Here is a 27,219-nt window from a genome sequence, read left to right as displayed (position 1 = left end):
GGTACAGAGTCAATGTGCAGGGGCACGGGTTAGTTGAGATAGTATGTACAAGTAGGTAGAGTTATTAGTGACTATGCATAGATGACAACGGGGGCGCAATGCAAATAGTCTGGGTAGCCATTTGACTAGATGTTCATGAGTCTTATGGCTTGGGGGTAGAAGCTGTTTGTATTCAGCGCATGTGACAAATACCATTTTATTCTCCTAGTCTGCTAGGTTAATTCACATAACCTGCATCGTTAGTTCTCCTAATTTGTACGTTAATTATCCTAATCCGCTACTTTTGTTCTATTAACCTGCTACATTAATTCGCCGAAACTGCGATGTACATTTTCCTAACACGCTACGATAATTATCCTAACCTGCTATGAAGGCTAAACAAACCATCTGTACCGACAAATGATCATAACATTGGCTGCCTCCTGGGTTTGAGCCAGGTGCTCCTTTCAAAACGCCAGCTGAATGGGTCCCACACAAAAGTGACATTATTAAGCACGTGGGGTAATGATGGGGAGGCAGGGTAGCCTAGTGGTTAGAGCGTTGGACTAGCAATCGGAAGGTTGCAAGTTCAAACCCCCGAGCTGACAAGGTACAAATCTGTCGTTTTGCCCCTGAACAGGCAGCTAACCCACAATAGGCCGTGATTAAAAATAAGAATTTGTGCTTAACTGACTTGCCTGGTTAAATAAGGATTCTGTTTTCACATGGAGAAGTGATTGCTTTCGATAAAAACATTTTATCTGCCTTAAAAATGAAAACTCTTTGAAAATTCAAACATATTGTAGGGAAAAGAGATGTATTCATCGTGATGTAGACAACATGACCGATCACAGCAGATTACTGTTCGATTTGAGATTGCGCTCCTCCCTCGCCGCGTTTTCCCGTTCACGACCGGTGCCCCGTGGTTCAGCATAATCGAATACGCCCATTGGTGTATCTGCAGTGAATATGGCGGATGCGGAAGGGGAGTCGCTGGAGTCGTGGCTCAGTGAGTTACATGCTTGGAAATTAAATTATATGTAATTCTTTATGAATCGTTTTAATGTTCAACAATTTGGCCATTCACAACCACATCACCAGTGCCAGCTGGAATGCACATTTTATACAAATGTCAACAATGGCTATTTTCATTTATCGTGTTTTTGAGTCAATGTTTGGGGCATGAGAGGTTTCTTGCAATGAGCTAACGTTAGCTAGCTATTTTGGCAACAACAGTTCATGTTCACGACCTTTTATTGACTCTTGTTAGGTAGCTAGCTAACTATGCTTCTATTTTTTGCTAGTTGTCAAGATTTTAGGAGTTCGTTTACTAGCTAGATAGCTTAGCAACTACTGTAACTACTGTAGTTGTTTACAAATTAACCTCCAGCTGGCTACACAACTCTGTGACTAGCTAACTGCCTACCTAGCTACCTAATTTCCTGCAAGGGCTGCCGGCATTCGACTAGATCTTGCAGTGCTTGCATCAAGACACATGTGCAGTAATACATGACATGTTTGGCTTTTATCACATTCAGGTGTCAGCCATGAGCAGTTTTTTTATAAAGGAGCCTATGAAAACGCAGTCAGGGATATATATTCATGTGATCCTTCCCCCTTGCAGACAAGGCCACCAACCCATCCAACAGGCAGGAAGACTGGGAGTATATTATAGGATTCTGTGACCAAATCAATAAGGAATTGGAAGGGTATGGATGTTTTTTCTGTGTGCTTCAAGTAACGTTACTGCAGTTCCCCTGGATTATATTTCAGAAGCTGAACTCATTTCTGCAGTATTACGGTAGTAATCTCATTGTAATCCATAGGGTTTTCCGAAGATGTAATGATTTCAACTTTTTATTGTTGTCAACTGCAACATCTCAAATTAGGCTAATTTGTAACTGTTGAATCTTTGAATCGTTTGAGATTTGTTCTGATATTATATGATTTTAATTTCAGCCCACAGATTGCTGTGAGATTGTTAGCCCATAAAATCCAGTCCCCACAAGAATGGGAGGCGATACAGGCTTTGATGGTGCGTAACATCCCACTCTTACATTGAGTATTTGTAATTTATCACTAGGCATATAATTCCTGGAGCTTTAACATTGACTTCTCACTGTTGCAGGTTTTAGAGGCTTGCATGAAGAACTGCGGGAAAAGGTTTCACAACGAAGTTGGGAAATTTAGGTTTCTAAATGAACTCATCAAAGTGGTGTCACCTAAAGTAAGTAGATAACTGTTGTATTGGTCCTTAATCCCATAGTTCTGTATGTCATTTGTTGCTTTGTTAAAATGGAATCCATCCAGCTGAACCCTGTTCCTGTTCCAGTATCTCGGTGACAGAGTGTCGGAGGTGGTGAAGAAGAGAGTGGTAGATATGCTCTTCAGCTGGACGCTCTCTCTACCCGATGAGGCTAAGATCAGTGAAGCTTATCAAATGCTGAAGAAACAAGGTAGTATTTCAACATTTAAAAATTACCCTATTTCAGGTTTTCATTGGTATTTAGCCTATAGTGTAAAGTCGCCATGGCACTTTTAACTGTTGCCTTTTTTCAGGTATTGTCACAGTTGACCCCGAGGTTCCTCTGGATAAGACACTGATGCTGTCGCCCCCCTCCTGGCCCAAGAATCCTGTGTTTGAGAACGAGGAGAAGAGCAAGGTGAGCTGTTTCCTTCTTATGATGTTTGATGGAAGATCTTTGTATACGGACGCTATGAATTTACATTGTGAAGAATGTTTTTAATTGTGTTATCTTTCAAAAATATATGTTTGAATTCTGCCTTTGGGATGCAAATAGCATAGGCTAGATAGATTATGGCTACGTCATGACAATAACAATTACACTATGAAAACCCTCCTGACTGTCTCATCCTCTTTCTCATTGGTCCTGGCGTGTTTTCTTTTCAGAGCTTCACGTTGGTCTATGATCAAAAGATGTCTTCTCAAGCCCAGGGCTTAGCTGCTGTGACTGGACCCTACTGTGGGAAACAGACTAGAGTACTAGAGACTCTGACTTATTGTTATCCTTTCTCTCTGTAGCGGCTGGCTGAGCTTCTGAAGAGCAAAAAGCCTGAGGATCTACAGGAGGCCAACCGCCTCATCAAAAACATGGTCAAAGAGGTTAGCCTACATGCATCATCATACGGACATGCATCCAGTGATCGAGGCAGTAGTTGTGTCAACAGAGTTGCTACACAAGCATCATAATGACGTTGACGACGACCATAATGACGACAAGTGATTGAATCCGGCCCTCTGTCAGTCACTGTGTCCCAGTGGGTTTAAGGCAGGCGTGTGCTGTGTTTCAGGATGAGGTGAGGCTGCAGAGAGCATCGAAGCGCAGCGACACTCTGGAGGAGGTCAACAACAGTGTTAAACTGCTCAACGAGATGCTCAGCCACTTCAGCAGGGACCAATCAACAGATGGCGACAAGGAGCTTATCAAAGTTGGTCCACGTCTTACTTCCCTATCACTATTGTAGACTCTTTCCCCCTCCAAAAAATTGATGGACACTTTTTATAGATTAACTTCGTGGAAAATAAAATGAAATCGCTTCCAAGACAATGAAAGTTTGCCTGCAAAAATCTGTCTTTTGTTGTTAATACACTTTGGAAGCATATATTAAATGTGATGTCATCACATAATATTATTATTGGTGTTGCTTTTTTATTTCAGGAGCTTTACGGTGACTGTGACAAGTTGAGGGGGACTGTGTTCAAGCTGGCCACAGAGACAGAGGACAATGATAGCAGCTTAGGTAACCAACCTGCCATCTTATTGGCCGAAATAGTCAAATCCCTCCCATTGGTCATATTGATTGGTTGGATGAGACTTCATTTGGACCTTTGACCTCTCGTGACCCCCAGGTGACATATTGCAGGCCAGCGATGACCTGTCCCGCGTCATCAACTCCTATAAGAGGATTGTGGAGGGACAGACTGTCAATGGAGAGATGGAGACACTTGGACCATCAACTACTACACAATGTAAGAACATGAGGGTTCACAGATTTTATCTTCTACCAGGGATTGTCCACCTTTTCCTTTCTGAGGCCCAGGTCTGGGGATTCTTTACAAAAGTATAAGCCCCCCTTCAACTGAGAACACATTGGTGTCTTATTGTATTTACCATCTTGGACTGTTTCACCCTCATCTTGTGAACTTCACAAATCATGATAGCAGCAGCAAATAAGTGAAACTCAATCAATCTCTTTCCTTCCCTGGCCAGGTACCAAAGACAGCAACCAGTCTGAGATCCTGATAGACCTGGCTGGTCTGGACCTCCAGAGCCCCTCCCCACCTGAGCATCCTCCTCTAGCCCAGCACCCAGACCTCATCCCAGCTGACCTACTGTACGGGTCTGCACCCCTCCAGGATCTTCAGGCCTGCCCTGTCATGGAGGACTCCAGCCCCAGCAAACCCTCTGCCGCACTGTCTCTACTGGACGAAGAGCTCCTCTCTCTAGGTACAGCACAGCACATCCTGTATCAGCACCTTTATGTCTTGGATCTGTTAAGAAAGCATTAGTCTTCTGTGTGTCTTTGTGATTCATGTTTTTGACATTGAATTCACATAGTAGACTCACCAAATCCCCACATATTTTTCCAAAGTCTTTTCTTCTTCTGGCAAATGTGGGTTTTCTTGATAGAACAGGAGAATAAATTGACTGATATATGGACTGTTTGTTTGTTTCAGGACTTAATGACCCAGTTCCTGCAAAAGACGACTTGAATAATCTGTTGACGACATTTTTGCAGGTAAATGGCCATTTTCAAGTGTCCTAACCAGTCAATACTTTCAGAAGCATTTATCAAGTAGAAATATTTATCCTTCCTTGAAATATTGATCTTAACAATATTAGCATGACACACATTGTTTAATGTGATATTAAACCCTTTCTCTTCCAGGCTCCCAACCCAGTTCTGGACCTGTTTGGCAGCGCCCTCCCAGCTACTGTATTCTCTGCAGCTTCTACGACAGCTGCCAGTTTGGACCAGTTAGGAACTTCTACAACAGAGCCTGTTTCTAAGACAGCCGCCCCTGTCAGTTACCCACAATCCTCAGTGGCAGCCTCCTTACCCTACCCCAGTGCTGCTGCCCAGGCAGTCTCCTCCTCCCTGAACCACAGTCTGCAGGACCTGGCCATGTTGGATCTGGGCAGCCCCAAGAGGTGCTTATCTCCACTACCAATCATACTTTATGTTCCTGTGAAGGCTAGATGCTAGATAGCATGTAGCACACCATGTAACTGTGAGGCTTGAAAGTGGATACTGAAGTAACATTTGAATGCCACCAACTACACTGCTCAAAAAAGTAAAGGGAACACTAAAATAACACATCCTAGATCTGAATTAATGAAATATTCTTATTAAATACCTTTCTCTTTGCATAGTTGAATGTGCTGACAACAAAATCACACACAAATTATCAATGGAACCCATGGAGGTCTGGATTTGGAGTCACACTCAAAATTAAAGTGGAAAACCACACTACAGGCTGATCCAACTTTAATGTAATGTCCTTAAAACAATTCAAAATGAGGCTCAGTAGTGTGTGTGGCCTCCACGTGCCTGTATGACCTCCCTACAATGCCTGGGCATGCTCCTGATGAGGTGGCGAATGGTCTCCTGAGGGATCTTCTCCCAGACCTGGACTAAAGCATCCGCCAACTCCTGGACAGTCTGGTGGATGGAGCGAGACATGATGTCCCAGATGTGCTCAATTGGATTCAGGTCTGGGGAACGGGCGGGCCAGTCCATAGCATCAATGCCTTCCTCTTGCAAGAACTGCTGACACACTCCAGCCACATGAGGTCTAGCATTGTCTTGCATTAGGAGGAACCCAGGGCCAACCGCACCAGCATACGGTCTCACAAGTGGTCTGAGGATCTCATCTCGGTACCTAATGGCAGTCAGGCTACCTCTGGCAAGCACATAGAGGGCCCCCCAAAGAAATGCCACCCCACACCATGACTGACCCACCGCCAAACCTGTCATGCTGGAGGATGTTGCAGGCAGCAGAACGTTCTCCACGGCGTCACATGCACATTTGTGGCCTGCTGGAGGTCATTTTGCAGGGCTCTGGTAGTGCTCCTCCTGCTCCTTGCACAAAGGTGGAGGTAGTGGTCCTGCTGCTGGGTTGTGTCGCTCCTACGGCCTCCACGTCTCCTGATGTACTGGTCTGTCTCCTGGTAGCGCTTCCATGCTCTGGACACTACGCTGACAGACACAGCAAACCTTCTTGCCACAGCTCGCATTGATGTGCCATCCTGGATGAGCTGCACTACCTGAGCCACTTGTGTGGGTTGTAGACTCCGTCTCATGCTACCACTAGAGTGAAAGCACCGCCAGCATTCAAAAGTGACCAAAACATCAGCCAGGAAGCATAGGAACTGAGAAGTGCTCTGTGGTCAGCACCTGCAGAACCACTCCTTTATTGGGGGTGTCTTGCTAATTGCCTATAATTTCCACCTGTTGTCTATTCCATTTGCACAACAGCATGTGAAATGTATTGTCAATCAGTGTTACTTCCTAAGTGGACAGTTTGATTTCACAGAAGTGTGATTGACTTGGAGTTACATTGTGTTGTTTAAGTGTTCCCTTTATTTTTTTGAGCCGTTATATTATTGCTTGATCTGTTATTTTGAGTGTATGCAGTAGGGATGGGCGGTAGAGAGTACAGTTTTAATGTACATCCATCTGTCATCATCTACTATAGCATGTCTGGTGTGATCAACACTGGCGACCTGTTTGGTATGGGTGAGGCTATGGGTGCCACTACCTCCCCGAGAATTGGGATCCCCGCCTCCAGATCCAGCCCTCTTCCTCTGGGTATCCTACCGGCTGCTGCTGCTGCTGCAGCCCCTACCTTGTCCCCTAAGACCCAGGCTGATGACAGCCCCCTTCTCCGCTCCCTGTCCCCCATCCTGATTCTCCCGCTGGGGCAGGCCAGCCCAGCCAAGTTCCCTGAGATCTCCCTAAGTAACGTCCACGTGCCCCTGGAAGTCATCAAGCCAAGTGAGTCCCAGGAAGACCTTAGCCTGCCTTCAGGGGTTTCTGGGTATAGTAGTTTGGTCAACATAGATGGCTCAGTACAGTGGCTGGAAGTGCAGATACTGAGTATTTTCTTCTTCTCTCTGCCATTCTGTGATGTGTAAGGCAAGCTGTGTCCTGTGACGGCCTATGATAAAGACGGGGTCCGCGTTCTCCTGCACTTTGCCACCGACTGTCCGCCGGGCCGGCCGGACGTGCTGGTGATGGTGGTGTCCATGCTGAACACGGCACCTCTTCCCGTCAGGAACATAGTCCTACAGGCTTCTGTACCCAAAGTAAGGCTGACTTGGACAGTGGACACTCGCACTGTTACAACCTATTCAATTCCACTGTGGTCTGTACTTACACTGTAGTACAGGAATAATCAACTAGATTCAGCCGTGGGCTAATTATTTTTCTTGAGTGGATGGTTGGAGCCAGAACATAATTACAGATCAATTGTAGACTGCAAGAAGATATCAGAATTTAAAACCTTGCTTACATTTTTATATGACCACATATGTGTGGGAATACTTAGCAACAGATCCCCAACATTAAAATCACTTGGAGCTGATTTCCTGGTGTTTTGACAGTATTTTATGTCCCAACAATGGAGAGAAAAAAGTTTGCTCAACCTGGGGGGCCAATTATAACCAATGCTGCCAGTTGGGCAACCCTGCTGTAGTTGAGGAAAAGAACTCATGAGCATCATTATTTTAGCATACTTGAATCCTCACAAGTGAGATGTTCAGTGAGGTACTGCTTTAGACAGGCAGTGAAGTTTGCTCAAACTATAATATTTGTGAGTTAATAAATATATATATATATATAAATCAAAGTCTGTCTTCAAACTGTCACTGATAACCCCCCCCCCCCCCCCACCACCACCTCCCTGTTTATTCCTTCCCCCTTGCCAGTCGATGAAGGTGAGACTACAACCGCCCTCGGGAACTGACCTGGCGCCCTTTAACCCCATCTTTCCCCCCGCCGCCATCACTCAAGTCATGCTTCTGGCCAACCCACTGATGGTGAGAGTCCTCCTAGTGTAGTCAATGAGAGTTATTCATCTGATATTTGCATGAGTTGAAAATGTGGTTATTATAATGTAATAATATATTCCACTTAGTAGATGTTATGGTACAGTGAGTGCATACATTTTGTCTGTGTGATCCCTGCTAAGATTCAGGATCCATTAATCCATCCTTTACTTGTTACTTGGTCTTTTTGATTCCTGACATAACCAACCCATGTCTCATATCCCCTAGATCATTTGTGTGCTCTAGTTTGAAATAGAAAGGATGCTACAATGCTAACCTGCAGGCTAAGCTGGCATGCTAACTCCTGTGTGTGTGTCTCTCTCGCAGGAGAAGGTCCGGATGAGATACAAGCTGACGTTCACACTGGGAGAGCAGCAGTGCACAGAGACTGGGGAGGTGGACCAGTTCCCCCCAGCGGAGATATGGGGGGCTCTATAGCCCCCCTAAACGCAAAATGGTGCCAAGGACAATACAGTAACACATGGTGGGGACAGCTTGAGCTCAGTTGACACTACAAAGACAATTTGGGGGAGAATCAATGTATTTGTGAACGTTTCATATACTAGTAAGTTATTAAGCGCTATTATCATTGTGCCATTTGTTACATTGTTCTTCTGTTTGGTGTCATTTTAAAACAAAATTTGACTTCAAGCCCAATCTTCTCTGAATGGAATTGGTACAGAGTTGTTGCACTTTAGAAATGCCGTACAGACTTACAATGTTTGGTTTTAGAGCAGCCATATACACTTGGAAATGTAACTTTCAACGGTCAATAAGAGCCAGCCTAGCATGTGATAAGAGTGGAAGCTATCACATGATATATATCGGGCAGTTACACAAGAATGTTACAATGAACTACCAGTAATTGGACAGGGACAATCTTCCGATTTGTCACAGTTAATGGGAAAGAAGCCCTAGACTAGTAGCATACATGTATCTTTTCCACCTGCCCCCTTTCACTTTATTCCAATACAATACCTCAGTAGAAAATAACGGTGCAGATAAATGACAGTACAGATAGCTAAATGCTGAACACTAGCATAATGTTGTTGAGAAGAACTTTGTGAATATATTCAATTGAATTATTTGTATTTTTGGGAGCAGAGCGCTATTTATCTGGTCAGGTCGGATTTTTCTATTTCTACCTATATATTTCTATTAGTGCTATTTTGACATGTTTCAGTTATGGGAGGTGGGGGCCTGCCAAGGTGTGTGACTGTGAATCCGTAAGTATTTATTTGTTTTTAGGTGCTTGTCATGAAAGTATTGGTTTCCAGAGATGTTGTTAGCAAAGCAAGCTCTGTCTACTGTTTTGAGATCAGTTTACTGCTGAATTCTTCCTTGCATACTGAACTCTTCCCTGCATACTTGACTTTGAATGGCTTGGTAGCAATTTAATATTAGTTTGTAGAATCCTGGGGCTTATCCAGGAGGGTGAAATACCACAGCACTTTCAGATAGACCTGTATTGAGTAGAACAAAGTAGTTTGAATAGGGAAGTTTGTCAGACATTACATTTCTATCTGCGACGTTGTAAACCTTGTATCCCCAATCAAACAGAGCATGGGTGAAGGTGCTTTGCCTGCAGTGGTACAATATGACATGAATCAGTCACTCAAAATAGGGTTAATGGGTGTCCCTTGCAATGTACTTGTATGTAACAGGAGTGTCTGACTATCTATGTCTGTATTCAGTCTGTCTGCGTTCTGAAGCCATTTTCTGTTATCAGTACCAATGTTACAATGAGAGGACTCTTCCAAACTTCAATATAAATTGTTGCTGTATTTATCATCCATTTCAGAGACTGGCAAATTAATTCATGTGCATTAATGTGTGGTTCTTTAATGAGATTGAACAGAAGTATGCACTGTAAATGTATTTTCAAACAGCTGTTTCACCGCATGAAAAATTAAAGTCTTCATTTTAAAGAATTGCCACATTCTGTATGTGGCATGTTCATATGCCTGCCATGGCTGCCCGAACCTACGTACGCCCATACAGTCTGATTACCTGCGATGAAACACCTTTAAATAATCAACCCTCTTAGAAAATGTAATTTTACTTTGTATTTTTAAGTTTAGTTTCACACCAACAAGCAACACTGGGCGCACACACTGTAGGTGCTCAGAACTGTAACACTGCACACACACTGAGTGCTCAGCAATGTATCGTCATGGAAAAAGCGCAGCACAGACTGCTCTCCAAACTGGCGCCGATGGAAGTGGCGCTCCTGCCGAAGCTTTGTGGAGAAAGCGCACAGTCGCTGAAGTGTAGCAGCCATGGCAGACGAAAAACCCAAGGTGAGCAATGAAACGTATTTTATTCGCAATATTTACAGTGAAGTTGTATTCTCGTTATGTTGGTCTGTATGATATTCTGAAAAGGTTTGAGGTTTAGAGCAGCTAATTTACTAAACCGGTTGATTTACTAGGAAATATTTCAGAATCGGTCTGGACAGCTAGGCTAACTGCTAGCGTGTAGCTAGCTAGCGAATAATGTCAGTAGTAATGTGCCTTATGGGATTTATTCACCGTGTCAGTCAATATAAGCAGTTTAATTTTCTAATTTAAATGTAATCTTCATATTGTTCATGTGTTTTCTTGTCATGCAACCTAGATGACTAGCTAGCTAACATTGAGGGCCCGTGCCCGAATAACAGTATGGCAGCTAGCTAGCTCCATACAGTAGTTAGCATGCTAACATGATCAATTAGCTTGTTGTAAACATTGCATTGTTAGGAATTGGAGTATTCCTTGCAAACCATTGCACTTCACAATAATGTCTCTATCCAATATCATCCGTGATTTGAAAGTTAGTTTTGATGTGAATGTTAGTTTAGTTACTAGAGAATGTTCCAAATATCCACTCCCTTCTCTAATCATGGAATCTGTTTTATTTGTTTTTAGGAAGGAGTAAAGACGGAGAACAATGACCACATCAACTTGAAGGTGGCAGGACAAGACGGCTCAGTGGTGCAGTTCAAGATCAAAAGGCACACACCCCTCAGCAAACTCATGAAGGCCTATTGTGAAAGACAGGTAAGGCAACATCAACATCCATTGACTGACAAACATGCATGTGTAGCACATGGGGATGTGTGGTCGCGTGGTGCTGACTGGTAAGACGCTTCAGGTGGGCGGTCACGTGTGCTACAAGGCAGAGGTCCCAAGTTCATGCAAGGTATGAGCCAAATCGGGGGAAGTTGTACTCACTAAGCAAGCAACATGACATCCTATATACATGCGCCCAGACTGAGGGCTTTATTACAATGCACAAGTTCCCTTGATTGAAGTATTGCATATTTTATAGTATTTGAAGTTAATATTTAAGTGTCTTGTGATGCCTTTCCACAGGGCCTGACGATTAGGCAAATCCGGTTCCGGTTCGATGGTCAACCAATCAACGAGACAGACACGCCAGCACAAGTAAGTTGGTGGATAAGGTTTGTTATTGTTCCTCATCATATGGTTGAGTTGACTGTTCATTGGCAAACGTTTTTATCCTTTGCCGGGGGCTGCCTCAAGGACCACATAGTTCCCTGGAGGCAGAGGTTCAATCCCTGTTCCTCCACTTACTTTCTCTCCTGTAATCCTCTCATCTTTATATTTATTTCACCTTTATTTAACCAGGTAGGCTAGTTGAGAACAAGTTCTCATTTGCAACTGCGACCTGGCCAAGATAAAGCATAGCAATTCGACACATACAACAACACAGAGTTACACATGGAATAAACAAAACATACAGTCAATCTTTAACATTCTGATCTGAACCTGTCAATAAAACTTCAAAATACCACCCCAAAATATTTAAACATGTTTTATCCTGCCCATTGAAGCTGGTTTACTCTGGTAGAAAAATGCTTATAAATTGCTATGATGCTATAACTGATCTTGACTATGACTTTTGTTTTTTCAGTTGGAAATGGAAGATGAAGACACAATCGATGTGTTCCAGCAGCAAACGGGAGGTTTTCTTCACTAGGGTCCAATGTTCCCCACCAACACCCCTACCTCCCCTAATAATGTATTTTCTGAAACTCTGCTTTTGAATTCCAAATCAACCTCTAACTCCTATCCCTGGCACTTCATGCAGATCTGAAAAGATTGGACCAATATGGTAATATCTGACTTTCTGTGTTTATCGCCATATTGGATACTTCCAATCCTTTCAGTTCTACAGGAGTAGGAGTTTTGTCAATTTGGGATTCAGCATACCTAGTTCTACAAGTGTCAATACCATTCACTCTGATATTCACAAAATGCACATAACATACTGTTGTATATTATATCATCCTTGCATTTATTCTGTACATAAACAACTGAGGATACATATTGTCAGATCCTGTTTCATGTGCTGAACTAATCCAGCAATCAAATCCTACAATTCTGGACAATGTCTTTTGGAAGGTGTGTGTAAGTTCTTTACATCTATATCATCCGTTTTGACGATTGCTGGTCAGACTTTTCTGTTTTTGTTTTCAGAGATGGATTCTTCTTTTTTTATATACTTATGTTGTAGAAGTTGTTTGTGATGCAACTTGTATTGATGTTCTCCAATAAGCATTTAAATTGACTCATCTGTTATTGTTGAAATAAATGTCATCTTTTTTTATATTTGTCTCGGTCATAGATATATACAGTGCCTTCGGAAAGTTCAGACCCCTTAACGTTTTCCACATTGTTAGGTTACAGCCTTATTTCAAATAATGTATACAATCTACACACAATAACCCATAATGACAAAGAAAAAAGTAACGTTTTTGCAAATTTATAAAAAAATAAATAAACTGATTATTTACATAAGTATTCAGACCTTTTACTCTGTACTTTGTTGAAGAACCTTCGGCAGCAATTACAGCCTTGAGTCTTCTTGGGTATGATGCTATTTGGGGAGTTTCTCTCCTTAGCTGTAGATCCTCCTAAGCTCTGTCAGGTTGGATGGGGAGCGTTGCTGCACAGCTATTTTCAGGTCTCCAGAGATGTTCAAGTCCGGGCTTTAGTTGAGCCACTCAAGGACATTCAGAGACTTGTCCTGAAGCCACTTCTGTGTTGTCTTGGCTCTGTACTTAGGGTTTTCCTGTTGGAAGGTGAACCTTCGCCCCAGTCTGCGGTCCTGAGCAGGTTCTCTCTCTGCACTTTACTCCGTTCATCTTTTCCTCAATCCTGACTAGTCTCCCAGTCCCTGCCTCTGAAAAACCATCACCACAGCATGATGCTGCCACCACCATGCTTCCCTGTAGGGATAGTGCCAAATAATCATTTTTCTCATGGTCAAAGTCTTCAGGCGCCTTTTAGCAAACTCCAAGCAGGCTGTCATGTGCCTTTTACTGAGGAGAGGCTTCCGCCTGGCCACTCTACCATAAAGGCCTGATTGGTGGAGTGCTGCAGAGAAGGTTGTCCTAGAACGTTCTCCCATCTCCACAGAGGTACTCTAGAGCTCTATCAGAGTGACTATTAGATTCTTGGTCACCTCCCTGACCAAGGCCCTTCACCTATTGCTCAGTTTGGCTGGGCAACCAGCTCTAGGAAGAGTCTTGGTGGTTCCAAACTTTTTCCATTTAAGAATGATGAAAGCCACAGTGTTCTTGTGGACATCCAATGCTGCAGAAATATTTTGGTACCCTTCCCCAGATCTGTGCCTCGATGCAATTCTGTCTTGGAGCACTACAGACAATTCCTTCGACCTCATGGCTTGGCTTTTGGTCTGACATGCACTGTCAACTGTGGGACCATATATCGACAGGTGTGTGCTTTCCCAACTCAAACAATAAATTGAATTTATCACAGGTGGACTCCAATCAAGTTGTAGAAACAGCTCAAGGAGGATCAATGGAAACAGGATGCACCTGAGCTCAATTTCGAGTCTCATACTTAAGGGTCTGAATACTTATGTAAATAAGGATTTTCTGTTTTTTATTTTTAATAAATGTGCAAAAATGTCTTTACCTGATTTTGTTTGTCATTATGGGGTATTGTGAGGAAATTGTTTTATTTAATACATTTTAGAATAAGGCTGTAACGTAACAAAATGTGGAAAAAGTCGAGGGGTCTGAATACTTTCCGAATGCACTGTAGACCTCTGCATGTTCAGATGGTAGAGAGGAGATTGATGATGCCATCATTTACAGCAATCCTGCCATTCAAATATGTATGTACACTAGGCTTATTGAATTTATCCTGCCATGTACTCTTGATGATGGGCATCTGATGTCTCAATACATTTTGTTAGGAAAAGTGCAATTTTATTGATATTGATAGTCCCTGTGTTTTGGTTAATAATGTCACTTAACTTAGCCTTTTCCCGAAAATTAAAGCAATTGTCTTGAGGATGGTGCTGGACCATCAGACATAAAAAGAAAAGGGGGATGTTTGATGAATAAGATCTGATATGATTGGTCAAAAGTGCAATTAGTTAAATTAAAGATCAGAATTGGGCTGCCTGTGTAAAATGCAGTCCAGGTGACCTTCTGTCTGATTCATATAGTCTGATTTTTCATGATTGTTCTCTATTGTATCAACTGATTGGATCTGTATGGGGTGGAAAAACAGAAGTATTTGTCAGGAAAAGATTTATCTCAAATTGTTTGATTGTACAGAAAGGAGGGTTATAACAATCTCTAGATTCAGACAACATATGGATAATTTTTTGGTTGCTGAGGACAGTGCGCTTTTCCTTGGGCGCGCAGGTCGTACACCGATTCTCCAATCAAATGCATGATTAATGAGTCAGGAACCAATCAATAGAACGAATCGTCATTTTGTGGGTGGTAGTTCAACCATGGAAACGCCCTCTTCACGTTTTCGTTTTAAAGGCCGATTGATCATTTTGCTTGTACCGGGTGGAGTAAAACGAGTCTGAGGTGGTGAAATATTGGTCTAAAAACGCCAAAATCGTCGTGTTATTTGCGATAGCTTATCAATTCTTACCTGTCTCTCACAAAATGACGACGACAACTATATATTCAGGCATGGAAGCCGGAGCAAAAAGCAGCTCCAGGTAAGCATCATGACATGTCAAGAGCCTTGCATTTTCAGCCAAATGTCAAATGATGCACCCCTCATCTAGACAGCTAAGTTAGCTAGCTAACCTTTAACTATCTGGTGAACAATAGCTAACTGTCAAACAATACACCTTTCTTAACATATTCGTATTAATGACATTGTACTTGATTTGTGAGAGGATGTATTTTACGATAAATGCAACTGTGGCCACAACCACCGTTGATATTTGCCTCTTTTGTATGTGGACCAGGCTAACGTTAGCTTGCTAGCATTTAGCTAATGAATGTCGCTAGCTAACGACGTGCTCGTAGGTGTGTAAAAGCAAGCTAATGGTTCTAACTGATTGCCTTCAAAGGAATCAATATTTGCTTGTTCTTTTATCCAATGCAGGGTGTATGACACTAGAGACAGACTGCTAACATGAAACCTGTCGTTTGCTACCAAATCAATTAGTTAATTTTATGGTTGGGTGGGGCCCCATGTGGAAGATGCTTTTTCTAGCCGACTAACGTTACCAGTATCCAGGTTGCCAACCACGATCATGCAGACCTCGTCCATAACTAGATTTGCTCAAATTAATCACTAAACCTATATTTGGCATGTTACTGACTTACAAAACCAACTATGCTATTCAGATACAAATTATTTTGCATCTGGTTTGTGGCTTGATTAAGGTTAATATCAGGCCGAAGCAGCAGACCCACATACAATGACATCTGGATATTTTATGACCCACTGGTTGTAGTGTGGGCTGGGGGAACCTAAAATGTATTTTATGGTGAACATCGAGCATGTGGACTTGCACCTGGTTTACATTTATGCAAACACAAGGCATGTAAATCAAATATATAGTTTTAATTGATAATCTTAGCAGAAGGTATTGCTTTCTATCATTATCTCTGAATGCAGAGAAACTGCCATTTCAAAGATTATTTCATGCTTTAAAAATCCTCAAGTTTGGTCTCCATGGGTTTATGTCACACCCGTTTTTCATCCTCTTCTAAGACCTCAGCGTAAAGGTGGGTTCACTCACTGCAGGAAGAGAGTGGAGCCAGCAGGAGCCTGTCTCTAACATGAATTTAAAGCATTTAGTGTGTCTGCATTAGAGGTCGACCGATTATGATTGTTCGATACCGATTATTGGAGGACCAAAAAAAACCGCTGCCGATTTATTTGTAATAATGACAATTACAACAATACTGAATGAACACTTATTTTAACTTAATATAATTCATCAATAAAATCAATTTGGCTTCAAATAAATAATGAAACATGTTCAATTTGGTTTAAATAATGCAAAAACAGTGTTGGAGGAGAAAGTAAAAGTGCAATATGTGCCATGTAAGAAAGCTAACGTTTAAGTTCCTTGCTCAGAACATATGAAAGCTGGTGGTTCCTTTTAACATGAGTCTTCAATATTCCCAGGTAAATAGTTTTAAGTTGTAGGAATTATAGGACTATTTCTCTCTCTACCATTTGTATTTCATTAACCCTTGACTATTGGATGTTCTTATAGGTACTTTAGTATTGCCAGTGTAACAGTACAGCTTCCGTCCCTTTCCTCGCTCCTACCTGGACTCGAACCAAGGAACAGATCGACAACAGCCACCCTCGAAGCAGCGTTACCCATGCAGAGCATGGGGAACAACCACAGTCTCAGAGCGAGTGATGTTTGAAACACTATTAGCGCACACCCTGCTAACTAGCTAGCCATTTCACATCGGTTACACCAGCCTACTCTCGGGAGTTAATAGGCTTGAAGTCATAAACAGCGCAATGCTTGAAGCGCAACAAAGAGCTGCAGGCAAAACGCACGAAAGTGCTGTTCGAATGAATGCTTATGAGCCTGCTGGTGACCACCACCGCTCAGTCAGACTGCTCTATCAAATCATAGACTTAGTTACAACATAATAACACACAGAAATACGAGCCTTAGGTCATTAATATGGTCAAATCCGGAAACTATCATCTCAAACAAGCTGTTCTTTCAGTGAAATACGGAACCGTTCCGTTTTTTTTCTAACGGGTGGCATCCCTAAGTCTAAATATTCCTGTTACATTGCTCAACCTTCAATGTTATGTCATAATTACGTAAAATCCTGGCAAATTAGGCGGCCCAAACTGTTGCAATATACAATGACTGCGTGCAATGAACGCGTGCAATTTCACCTGGTTAATATTGCCTGCTAACCTGGATTTCTTTTAGCTAAATATGCAGGTTTAAAAATACATACTTCTGTGTATTGATTTTTAAGAAAGGCATTGATGTTTATGGTCAGGTACACATTGGAACAAGGACAGTCCTTTTTTTGCAAATACGCACTGCATCGATTATATGCAACACAGGACACACTAGATAACTACACATGGTTGATGATATTACTTGTTTAACTAGTGATTATAATTGTTTTTTATTAGATTGTTACTAGCTAGCAATAAACTTGTCTTATAAAAAAACAATCATAATCACTAGATAAACTAGTAATATCATCAACCATGTGTAGTTAACTAGTGATTATGATTGATTCATTGTTTTTTATAAGATAAGTTTAATGCTAGCTAGCAACTTACCTTAGCTTACTGCATTGGTGTAACAGGCACGCTCCTTTTGGAGTGCAATGTAATCAGGTGGTTCGAGCAGTGGACTAATTAACTGTAAGGTTGCAAGATTGAATCCCCGAGCTGACAAGGTAAAAATCTGTCGTTCTGCCCCTGAACGAGGCAGTTAACCCGCCGTTCCTAGGCCGTCATTGAAAATAAGAATGTGTTCTTAACTGACTTGCCTAGGTAAATAAAGGTGTATAATAATGACAGGTATCAGGAAGGCTTTGAAAGGAATTGGTCTTAATGTAGTGTTGCGCACCAGACACTGACTTCATCCCCAAATAGCCTGGTGATGATTCCCTTTGTCCTGTGCAAAATTTCAGACAGGTGTGTGCACTTATTTCCTTCTCATTGTTTCTTGAGCAGGAACTCTTAGAGGGTACAAATCCTAGTTTAAGGCTATACCAGTAAGAAAGATACAAGTTAGGCTAGTTATTTATTTTACTCAATACTTTTCTAATTGCTTTGTCGCTTAGGGTCCTGCGCCCACCTGGAGGAGCCTCCAACATCTCTTTTGGCAATGATGAGGAAAAGCCCCCCAATCGCAAAAACAAGATGGCCTCCAACATCTTTGCTGAACCAGATGACCCACACGCTCATCGGAGGAACAACCCACCTGGTAACCATCACCCTCCACAGCCTGTATAATACCTATAGCTGTATGTAGCCTATGTAATTTATCAATACTTCTCTGTGCGTGTCCTTAGTCTTTAAATCTTAAATTAATTTCTCAGTTTAATGTCTTATTCAGTTTTCAAAGGTCTTAAAAAATGCAACTGAGACGACTACAGTGTTTCCGTTATAGTGCCGCTGCTCAATTGTTGCCATTGCGGCAATTATTACAAATTTTAACTTCAAATAATACTAGAGACACACTTCAAAATGTTTGCACTATGCAACCATATGTGTGCACGTCATGTGAGTCGGGCCGTTGTCAGAGGAGAGCGAATGGTTGCCTATACATTTTTTTTTAATGTATGTATATTATTAGGATCCACATTAGCTGTTGGGGCCACATGAAACATGACATACAGAACATTAATAGACAAGAACAGCTCATGGACCGAACTTTATTAATAAAAAAATAAAGGCACACAGCCTACATATCAATACCTTCACACAAACTATCTAGGGAAAATAGGGATGAGGCGATGTGTCTTGAGGTGTTGCTTTATTTGTTTTGTAAAACCAGGTTTGCTGTTCATTTGAGTGATATGAGATGGAACAGAGTTCCATGCACTAATGGCTATATATAATACTGTACACTTTCTTGCATTTGTTCTGGTTTTGGGGACTGTGAAAATACCCCTGGTGGCATGCCTGATGGGGTAAGTGTGTGTCAGAGCTATGTGTAAATTGACTGCAAACAATTTGGGATTTTCAACACAATGTTTCTTAGAAGAATTAGCCCTTTGACTACAATGAAGAGCAAGACGTGCCGCCTAACTAGGTCTTTCCTTGCATCACTCGACTGGACAATAATCAAGATAAGACAAAATGAGCCTGCAGGACTTGCTTTTTGGAGTGCGCTTTCAAAAAAGCAGAGCATCTCCATTATTATGGACCGACCTCTCCCCATCTTTACAACCATTTGAATCTGTTTTGACCATGACAGTTTACAATGAAAAGTAACACCAAGTAATTTAGTCTCCAACTTGTTCAACAGCCACACCATTCATTACCAGATTCAGCTGAGGTCTAGAACTTAGGGAATGATTTGTACCAAATACAGTGCTCTTAGTTTTTATGTTCTGGGCCAGTTTATTACTGGCCACCCATTCCAAAACTGTTACAACTCTTAAGGGTTTCAGTATTTCATTCGCTGTGGTTTCTGACACGTATATGGTTGAATCATCAGCATACATGGACACGCATTCTTTGTTTTGGAAAAAAGGTCATTGGAAAAAATAGAAAAGCGGGCCTAAAGAGCTGCCCTGCAGTACACCGCATTTTACTTGTTTGACATTTTAGAGAAGCTTCCATTAAAGAAAACACTGAGTTCTATTAGATGGCTCAATCACAATATGGCAGAGGTTGAAAAGCCATAACGCATACACTATCATTCAAAAGTTTGAGGACACTTAACTTCTTGCGTCGAGCAATCCCGTATCCGGGAGCGTAATTATAGCCTCAAGCTCATTACCATAACGCAACGTTAACTATTCATGAAAATCGCAAATGAAATGAAAGGAATATATTCACTCACAAGCTTAGCCTTTTGTTAACAACACTGTCATCTCAGTTTTTCAAAATATGCTTTTCAACCAGAGCTCCACAAGAATTTGTATTGATAGCTAGCATAGCATTAAGCCTAGCATTCAACAGGCAATATTTTCACAAAAAAACAAAAGCATTAAAATAAAATAATTTGCCTTTGAAGAACTTCGGATGTTTTCAATGAGGAGTCTCTCAGATAGCAAATGTTCAGTTTTTCCAAAAAGATTATTTGTGTGGGAGAAATTGCTCCGTTTTGTTCATCACGTTTGGCTAAGAAAAAACCCTGAATTCAGTCATTACAACGCCAAACTTTTTTCCAAATGAACTCCATAATATCGACAAACATGCAAACGTTGTTTAGAATCAATCCTCAAGGTGTTTTTCACATCTATTTGATGATAAATCATTCGAGGCAGTTGGGTTTCTCCTCTGAAGCAAATGGAAAAATGCACGCAGCTGGAGAACGCAATAATTTTGACGGACACCAAGCGGGCACCTGGTAAATGTAGTCTTTTATGGTCAATCTTCCAATGATATGCCTACAAATGTCACAATGCTGCAGACACCTTGGGGAAACGGCAGAAAGTGTAGGCTCATTCCTGGCGCATTCACAGCCATATAAGGAGACATTGGAACACAGCGCCTTCAAAATCTGGGCCATTTCCTGTTTGAAATTTCATCTTGGTTTCTCCTGTAGCATCAGTTCTGTGGCACTCACAGATAATATCTTTGCAGTTTTGGAAACGTCAGTGTGTTCCTTCCAAAGCTGTCAATTATATGCATAGTCGAGCATCTTTTCGTGACAAATATCTTGTTTAAAACGGGAACGTTTTTTTTTATCCAAAAATTAAAAGAGCGCCCCCTATATCGAAGAAGTTAACAATGGAAAAAAAAATGTCCATTTAAAATAACATACAATTGATCAGAAATAGTGTAGATGTAAAACTATTGTAGCTTGAAATGGCTTATTTGTATTTGTTTTATGGAATATCTACATAGGTGTACAGAGGCCCATTATCAGCAACTATTCCATGTGAGAAATTGGCAGAGTTCCTCTGTACAGTGTCTGTTCTTTTGCCCTTCTTTTATTGGCCAGTCTGAGATGGCTTTTTCTTTGCAACTCTGCCTAGAAGGCCAGCATCCTGGAGTCACCTCTTCACTGTTGACGTTGAGACTGGTGTTATGCGGGTACTATTTAATGAAGCTGCCAATTGAGGACTTCTGTGCGTCTGTTTCTCAAACTGGACACTAATGTACTTGTCCTCTTGCTCAGTTGTGCACCAGGTCCTCCCACTCTATTCTGATTCTGGGCCAGTTTGGGCTGTTCTGTGAAGGGAGTAGTACACAGCGTTGTATGAGATCTTCAGGTTCTTGGCACTTTGTTGCATGGAATAGCCTTCATTTCTCAGAACAAGAATAGACTGACAAGTTTCAGAAGTGCTTTATTTCTGGCCTTTGAGCCTGTAATCGAACCCACAAATGCTGATGCTCCAGATACTCTAGTCTAAAGAAGGCCAGTTGTATTGCTTCTTTAATCAGAACAGTAGTTAATCTCCGTTAACATAATTGCAAAAGTGTTTTCTAATGATCAATTAACCTTTTAAAAATAGGGGGTGGGTGGGCAAGTCCTTTTTTTTTTTTTTTTTTTGCTGGGAAGGCTTTCCACTAGATGTTTGGAACATTGCTTCGGGGACTTGCTTCCATTCAGCCACAAGCATTAGAGGTCGATTACTGAAGTTGGCCGATTAGGAATGTCTCTCAGTCGGCGTTCCAATTTATTCCAAAAGTGTTCGATAGGGTTGAGGTCAGGGCTCTGTTCAAGCCAGTCAAGTTCTTCCACGCCGATCTCGTTCTGTATGGACCTTGCTTTGTGCAAGGGGGCGGTGTCATGCTGAAACAGTAAAGGGCTTTCCCCAAACTGTTGCCACAAATTTGGCAGCACAGAATTGTCTGGAATGTCATTGTCTGCTGTAGCATTAAGATGGCTAGCTGTTGCTCAGGGACGCAAACTAGTCACCTTTTGCAGTTTGAATCCAAAATGGGTGATTTTGTGTAGACATGAGAAGTTTAGGCGGGGGGCTTTGGATGACTACTGCTGTGAACGTGTGATGCGCGTTTGGCTGAGCCTTGGATACAGCCAGAATTAATCCAATCGTTCACATAACGGAATGCAGCACGCGATCGAAGAGCGGAACAACCAATTTGCTAGTTACATCATCAGCACGCGCTCATTAAAAGGCAGTTGACCAGTTAATTTACAGCAGCACGTCCCCTGAACAACGAAGAGGTAGGTGAGAAGGTGATGATGCGTACTTAAAAACACTGGCATTTGGAAAGCTTCAGGTGGGGGTGAAAGTATGGTACAAGTATTGTTAGCATTAAGTATCTCGCCAGCTGGATTTAATTCTCTGTTAGCCAGCCAGAGCAATGTTGGGCAACATTTGCCTACTTAACTGATCAAATTGAGTTTATGGTGTGAAAAATGTGGCTAGTAAGGTCAGACGGCTACAACATCAGATGAACGTTAGTAACCTAACCATTCACTATAGTATTAACTGGTATACGACTCCTTGCCATTCCTCAAGTTATAATGTGTTAGTTGCTTACCCGGACCCTGGCAATCTGAATTGTTCGTTGCTTTCCCTCTACAGTATGTGGTTAATTTTCAGATTGAGAGAATTGAGTGAAAATGAGGCATTGCTTGTTATAAACAAGTGGAGCTGGGCCTGGCTTAAGATGGATGTCACCACTGTATAGAGGTGGGAAAGGATGGTGTTCCTTCCATCATTCAATACAGGAAATAAAAAGGGGTATGCCAGGTGTAGTCTGCCTGAAAGAGACCCTTTGTTGGCATAATTGATATCCTGCTCTGCTGGTACATTATAGAACAGATGTCCAAAGGCAGAAGGTGTACAATGTAATGTGTAGCCCTAAAATAATGCTTTTGTTGAACTTGACAGTAACACTTGTGAGTGGTGATTATTACACTTTAAAAAAATAATACACTCAGTGAATGTTATTTTTGCACACATGTAGCCTTGTGTACTTGATCAATGTCTACTATAGTGCCCACTATAATAGAATGAAACAGGCATTCTATTTTAGCTCTATTTCAACTTAAGATGGGTTTTTTTTTTTTTCTCTCGCAAGAGTGGTTTTCTCCCAATACTTGAGTGTCATTTGCAGTAAAGTCAAGCCAACAAATAACATTTGGATTGCTTTCTTTACATTTTTTTTAGCTGTGAGTTAGGTTCACATTAACAACTTTCATTTTAGACTGATCATATTCTTTGTTTAATTAGTTAACACCTATTTCCCCCTAGCAGGGATAAAAATAAATAAAAAAATCAGTGCAAAAAAAAGTGTTATTTTTGGGCTTTCAGCAGTTTGCATCCCTGGACTTGCTAGCTAATTGGTCCTGGGAGATCAACATGGGTTTTTACCTGAAATGCTTTTATATATATTTTGTGGCTCCTTTATAGAATTCTGATGGTGGTTTAACTTTTAAGGTGCATTACCGTCACCGACTGGAGTAGGGGCCTCCCATCTTTCAATAACCCACGTGGGTAAAGGCTCGTAATGACCAATGAGTAGCTTGAAGAGGTGGGACATGTAGTGTGTCAAATGGCTAAAATGGAATCAAGTTCTATTGTAGCGCCTGGCTATGAAGTCTGAATTCACGTGAGCTGTTTTGTTTGACATTTTTGAATAACATTGACATTTTTATTTTGCAACACTCACTGACGAAACGTGTGCTGTCTGGTCAGCATGTTAGCCACCTGTTGCACCCTCTACAACCACTGTGACTCATTATTTGACCCTGCTGGCCATCTATGAACATTCGAACAGTTATAATCTCCACCCTGTGCAGCTAGAAGAGGACTGGCCACCCCTCAGCCTGGTTTCATCCTCGGTTCCTGCCTTGAGTTTTTCTTAGCCACTGTGCTTCTACATCTGCATTGCTTGCTCTTTGGGGTTTTCGGCTGGGTTTCTGTATAGCACTTTGTCATCGACTGAAAAATAACCTATTTTTAAAACCAAGTTTAGTTTTGCAGCATAAACTAGGAATTTTGCAAATTGGTTGACACTGTCAGTTCCACTTTTAGAGCCAGCCCTCAATATACTACTTTTTGCCAACAGGCTCATTTCTGGAAGGGGATATCAGCAGGTGTGCGCAGACTTCACAAATGGTATTAAGTCTTAAATTGAACTTCTTCGACCCTGGAGTTACTCTGCATGTGGGATGCAAGTTGCAACTTCCTCCACAAGAGGGCAGATCATATTCATTTATGATAATGTTCGCTTCACAGATATTATAAAAGCGGTCACCGTGTTTGGCCGGGACAACAATTGACAAGCCACAATCAACAGCCTGATCAATGCTATGGGACGTCGCGCTGCCTTGAGGCAAATGTTGGTCACACCAGATACTGACTGGTTTATATATATATATATCATGAGCAGTAGGCTCAATTCATGAAATGGCAGAGCTAAGCCGTTTGTTTCATTCTTTGGATTTGAGGTGTTTGGCTACTTTGAACTCTTATCAAACATTTAAAATGTTATCACTGGCATGTCTGTAAATTTCAATGTAAGCCCTCGATCGCTTGGTGATTTAGCCAGGGAATGAGTCAAACCATGTTAAGTGTAATTTCTGTGTATCTCCAGGTGGGAAGCCCACTGGAGTGCTGTGTGGAGAACCCTCGGCCCCACTGAGGAGATGTGCTGCCCAGTCGTCCTCCAACAACCACGAAGACTCCAACGCCGGGGTGAGATGGCTCAACGCTGATCACACACACACACACACACACACACACAATCTAGAATTTCCCATGTTGACGTTTCCTCAAAGTTAAACAATAGTCATTCTTTGTTGAGGACTTTCACTTTGCTTTCATGTCGTTGGCCTACTCATTTCTGTTCTAGTAATGTACCCTTTTTCCCCTTCATCTCCTCTTAGAATGGAGACAATGACATGGGAAATGCTGGTGAGGACCATTTTTAATGTTTTGCTTCCTTACTTCCACTGTTATAAACAAGTTGTCCAGATTTAAGGCAACATAAATATGTATTGTAACTTCCTAGGTTAATTTTACTCACAATAATGCTAGTTAAATTATAGCTAAGAGATTGGGGGGGGGGGGGACATGATTTGTAGTGTTTAATGTTTACCATTTATAGTGTTTGTATATTGACTTGACTTTGCTGTTACCAGATGTTTAAAAGCTTCAAGCAGCAGTATTACCTTTTAAATGCTTGAGTCTCAAGCATGTTCACATGGCTGCTTTCCCATGTTTAGATAACGCTGTTGAGGTCGTTCCCACCCCAGAGCAGAGGGATGAGGCTCCCCAGCCCGCCGCAGGGGCTCCCCAGCCCGCCGCAGGGGCTCCCCAGCCCGCCGCAGGGATGACGTCAGGCCGCAGGAACCCCCCAGGGGGCAAGTCCAGCCTCATCCTGGGTTGAGGTCCTTCTCTTTCTCAGAACTCCGCCATCCTTTTCTCTTTTTTTAAAAGAAGAATCTCCACCTGTTCATCTGAGTCCAGGAATTTTGTCCCGTCCTCTTCTCCCTCCCCGAGTCTATTGTTTTGATACGTTTTTTTTTTTTGTTATGTTTTTTGTTGACAGAAGCACTTTATGTACCTGATCCAAGCCCCTGGCATCTGTAGTGCTGTAGTCACAGGCCTGCTGGGTAAAGGGCATGAGGTTTAAGTTGTCCCTCACTCCATCTGGTGTCATTGGCAAAAGTTCTGATGCGCAATCAATAAGGTTTCGAAAAACACAAATGGATACATATGAAGTTGTTGCTTTTGCACCGTGTTTATTGAATGGCAAATTGCATGCAAGCCTGGTTTGTTCCAAGTCCGACTCATCCAAAACATTTTGGTGAAGCCTTTGTTAAAAAAATATATAATAATAAATAAATAAAAAAAAGGGAGGGGGAGGTAAGTTATACTGTGAATGTTTTTTATTTTAAGGTTCTGCTGGACTAAATTGAGTCATAATTAATTAATTGGAGGGGTACATGATCTAGTGTTGCATGAAGTACGGGACCTAAACATTTCTATGGAAACTAAAATCCACACGGGATCCAAGCTGTCAAATCAAACCCTGGTGTTATTTCTGAAGGCTAAATTCAGTGAATATGTCCAGAAAATGGGCTTATGTCATGAAATGGAAAAATAAGATTGAATTTTTGTATTGTGTTTGTGGTCCTTACATGTCAGTTTTAACTTCAGTGCCAGGTTTGAGTGGTTTTTATGATCTTTTTTTAAAGGGGGGAAACTTTCTCAACAGGTTAAAGTATGCCTGTTTGTGTGTGGTACTCCATCTGATAGAATGACAAGTGACCTTATGACAGCTCTGCCTAGTTCTCGTTTTGCATATTTATTATTTCTTTAGTTCTCGATGTTGGACACAATTTGGTACTTTAAGCAAATTGTCCAGAGTTCTTGTTCAAACTTCTGTCACTGTCTCTTACAGGTCTGATGCCTATTTTACTGTCTGCCTTGCACAGGAAAACCTGTGGTTCAATGTATGTATTTACCCACACACGGTTCAATTTTGCTCAAACGTAATTTGAATGAAATTGCACACATGGCTTTAGTGAATTCATGTTGAAGTGCTTTTCTGAAGATGTTGAATGGTCAGCTGGGCTACATGACCGTTACTTGTTCATCCAAATTCATGCAGGTTTGTTTATCACTGTAAAAGTCGCAATGAATATTGGCACAAATTAAAAGTCGTTTTTGACCATACATGGCTATGTCTTTATTTCTGATGGCAATGGTGCAGTTGGCTGTAGTTTTTCAATGTCTTAAATACATTTATGTACTGGGTGGTTTGAGCCCTGAATGCTGATCGGCTGATAGCCATGGTATATCAGACCCTATTCCATGGATATAACAAAACATGCTTTTTTTGTTTTGTTTACTGCTCTAATTACATTTCCCAGTTTATACAGTAATGGCAATAAGGTACCTCGGCGTTTGTTGTACAGTGCCTTTGGAAAGTATTCAGACCCTTTGATATTTTCTAAAATTGTTTGTTACAGCCTTATTCTAAAATGGATAAATACAAATCCTCAGCACTCTATACACAATGACAAAGTAAAAACGGGTTTAATGTATTAATCTTGAAATACCTTATTTACGTAAGTATTCAGACACTTTACTAGGAGACTTGAAATTTAGCTCCGGTGCATCCTGTTTCCATTGAGCATCCTTGATGTTTCTACAACTTGATTGTAGAAACCTGTGGTAAATTCAATTGATTGGACATGATTTGAAAAGGCACACACCTGTCTACATAAAGTCCCAAAGTTGACAGTGTATGCCTGAGCAAGAACA

The 27,219-nt window shown here is 41.6% G+C and overlaps 3 protein-coding genes across 3 annotated transcripts; all 3 read left to right on the top strand.

Annotated features, from left to right (window-relative positions):
• Positions 1-936: 936 nt before the first annotated feature.
• Positions 937-9,973, top strand: LOC135523897 (ADP-ribosylation factor-binding protein GGA3-like). The gene is made up of 17 exons (XM_064950905.1): positions 937-988; positions 1,604-1,688; positions 1,939-2,014; positions 2,108-2,206; positions 2,312-2,435; positions 2,539-2,642; positions 3,023-3,103; positions 3,292-3,429; positions 3,660-3,741; positions 3,851-3,970; positions 4,212-4,448; positions 4,679-4,740; positions 4,891-5,153; positions 6,701-6,999; positions 7,141-7,310; positions 7,932-8,042; positions 8,379-9,973. Exons 1-17 carry the CDS (start codon positions 949-951, stop codon positions 8,487-8,489), a joined length of 2,202 nt encoding a protein of 733 aa, XP_064806977.1. The 5' UTR covers positions 937-948; the 3' UTR covers positions 8,490-9,973.
• A 234-nt stretch (positions 9,974-10,207) lies between these two features.
• LOC135523887 (small ubiquitin-related modifier 2-like) lies at positions 10,208-12,662 on the top strand. Its single transcript, XM_064950894.1, has 4 exons — positions 10,208-10,351; positions 10,958-11,089; positions 11,405-11,476; positions 11,967-12,662. Exons 1-4 carry the CDS (start codon positions 10,331-10,333, stop codon positions 12,030-12,032), a joined length of 291 nt encoding a protein of 96 aa, XP_064806966.1. The 5' UTR covers positions 10,208-10,330; the 3' UTR covers positions 12,033-12,662.
• Positions 12,663-14,853: 2,191 nt separating this feature from the next.
• Positions 14,854-26,628, top strand: LOC135523883 (jupiter microtubule associated homolog 1-like). Its single transcript, XM_064950887.1, has 5 exons — positions 14,854-15,047; positions 18,133-18,275; positions 24,542-24,642; positions 24,834-24,861; positions 25,173-26,628. The coding sequence occupies exons 1-5, from the start codon at positions 14,992-14,994 to the stop codon at positions 25,334-25,336; spliced, it is 492 nt and encodes a 163-aa protein (XP_064806959.1). The 5' UTR covers positions 14,854-14,991; the 3' UTR covers positions 25,337-26,628.
• The last annotated feature ends 591 nt before the right edge of the window (positions 26,629-27,219 follow it).

The sequence above is a fragment of the Oncorhynchus masou genome, chromosome 4 (genome assembly GCF_036934945.1).
Source record: "Oncorhynchus masou masou isolate Uvic2021 chromosome 4, UVic_Omas_1.1, whole genome shotgun sequence".
In the NCBI taxonomy this organism is placed as follows: domain Eukaryota; kingdom Metazoa; phylum Chordata; class Actinopteri; order Salmoniformes; family Salmonidae; genus Oncorhynchus; species Oncorhynchus masou.
The sequence above is the reverse complement of the archived record's forward strand: the minus strand, read 5'-3'. Positions and strand labels throughout refer to the sequence as shown.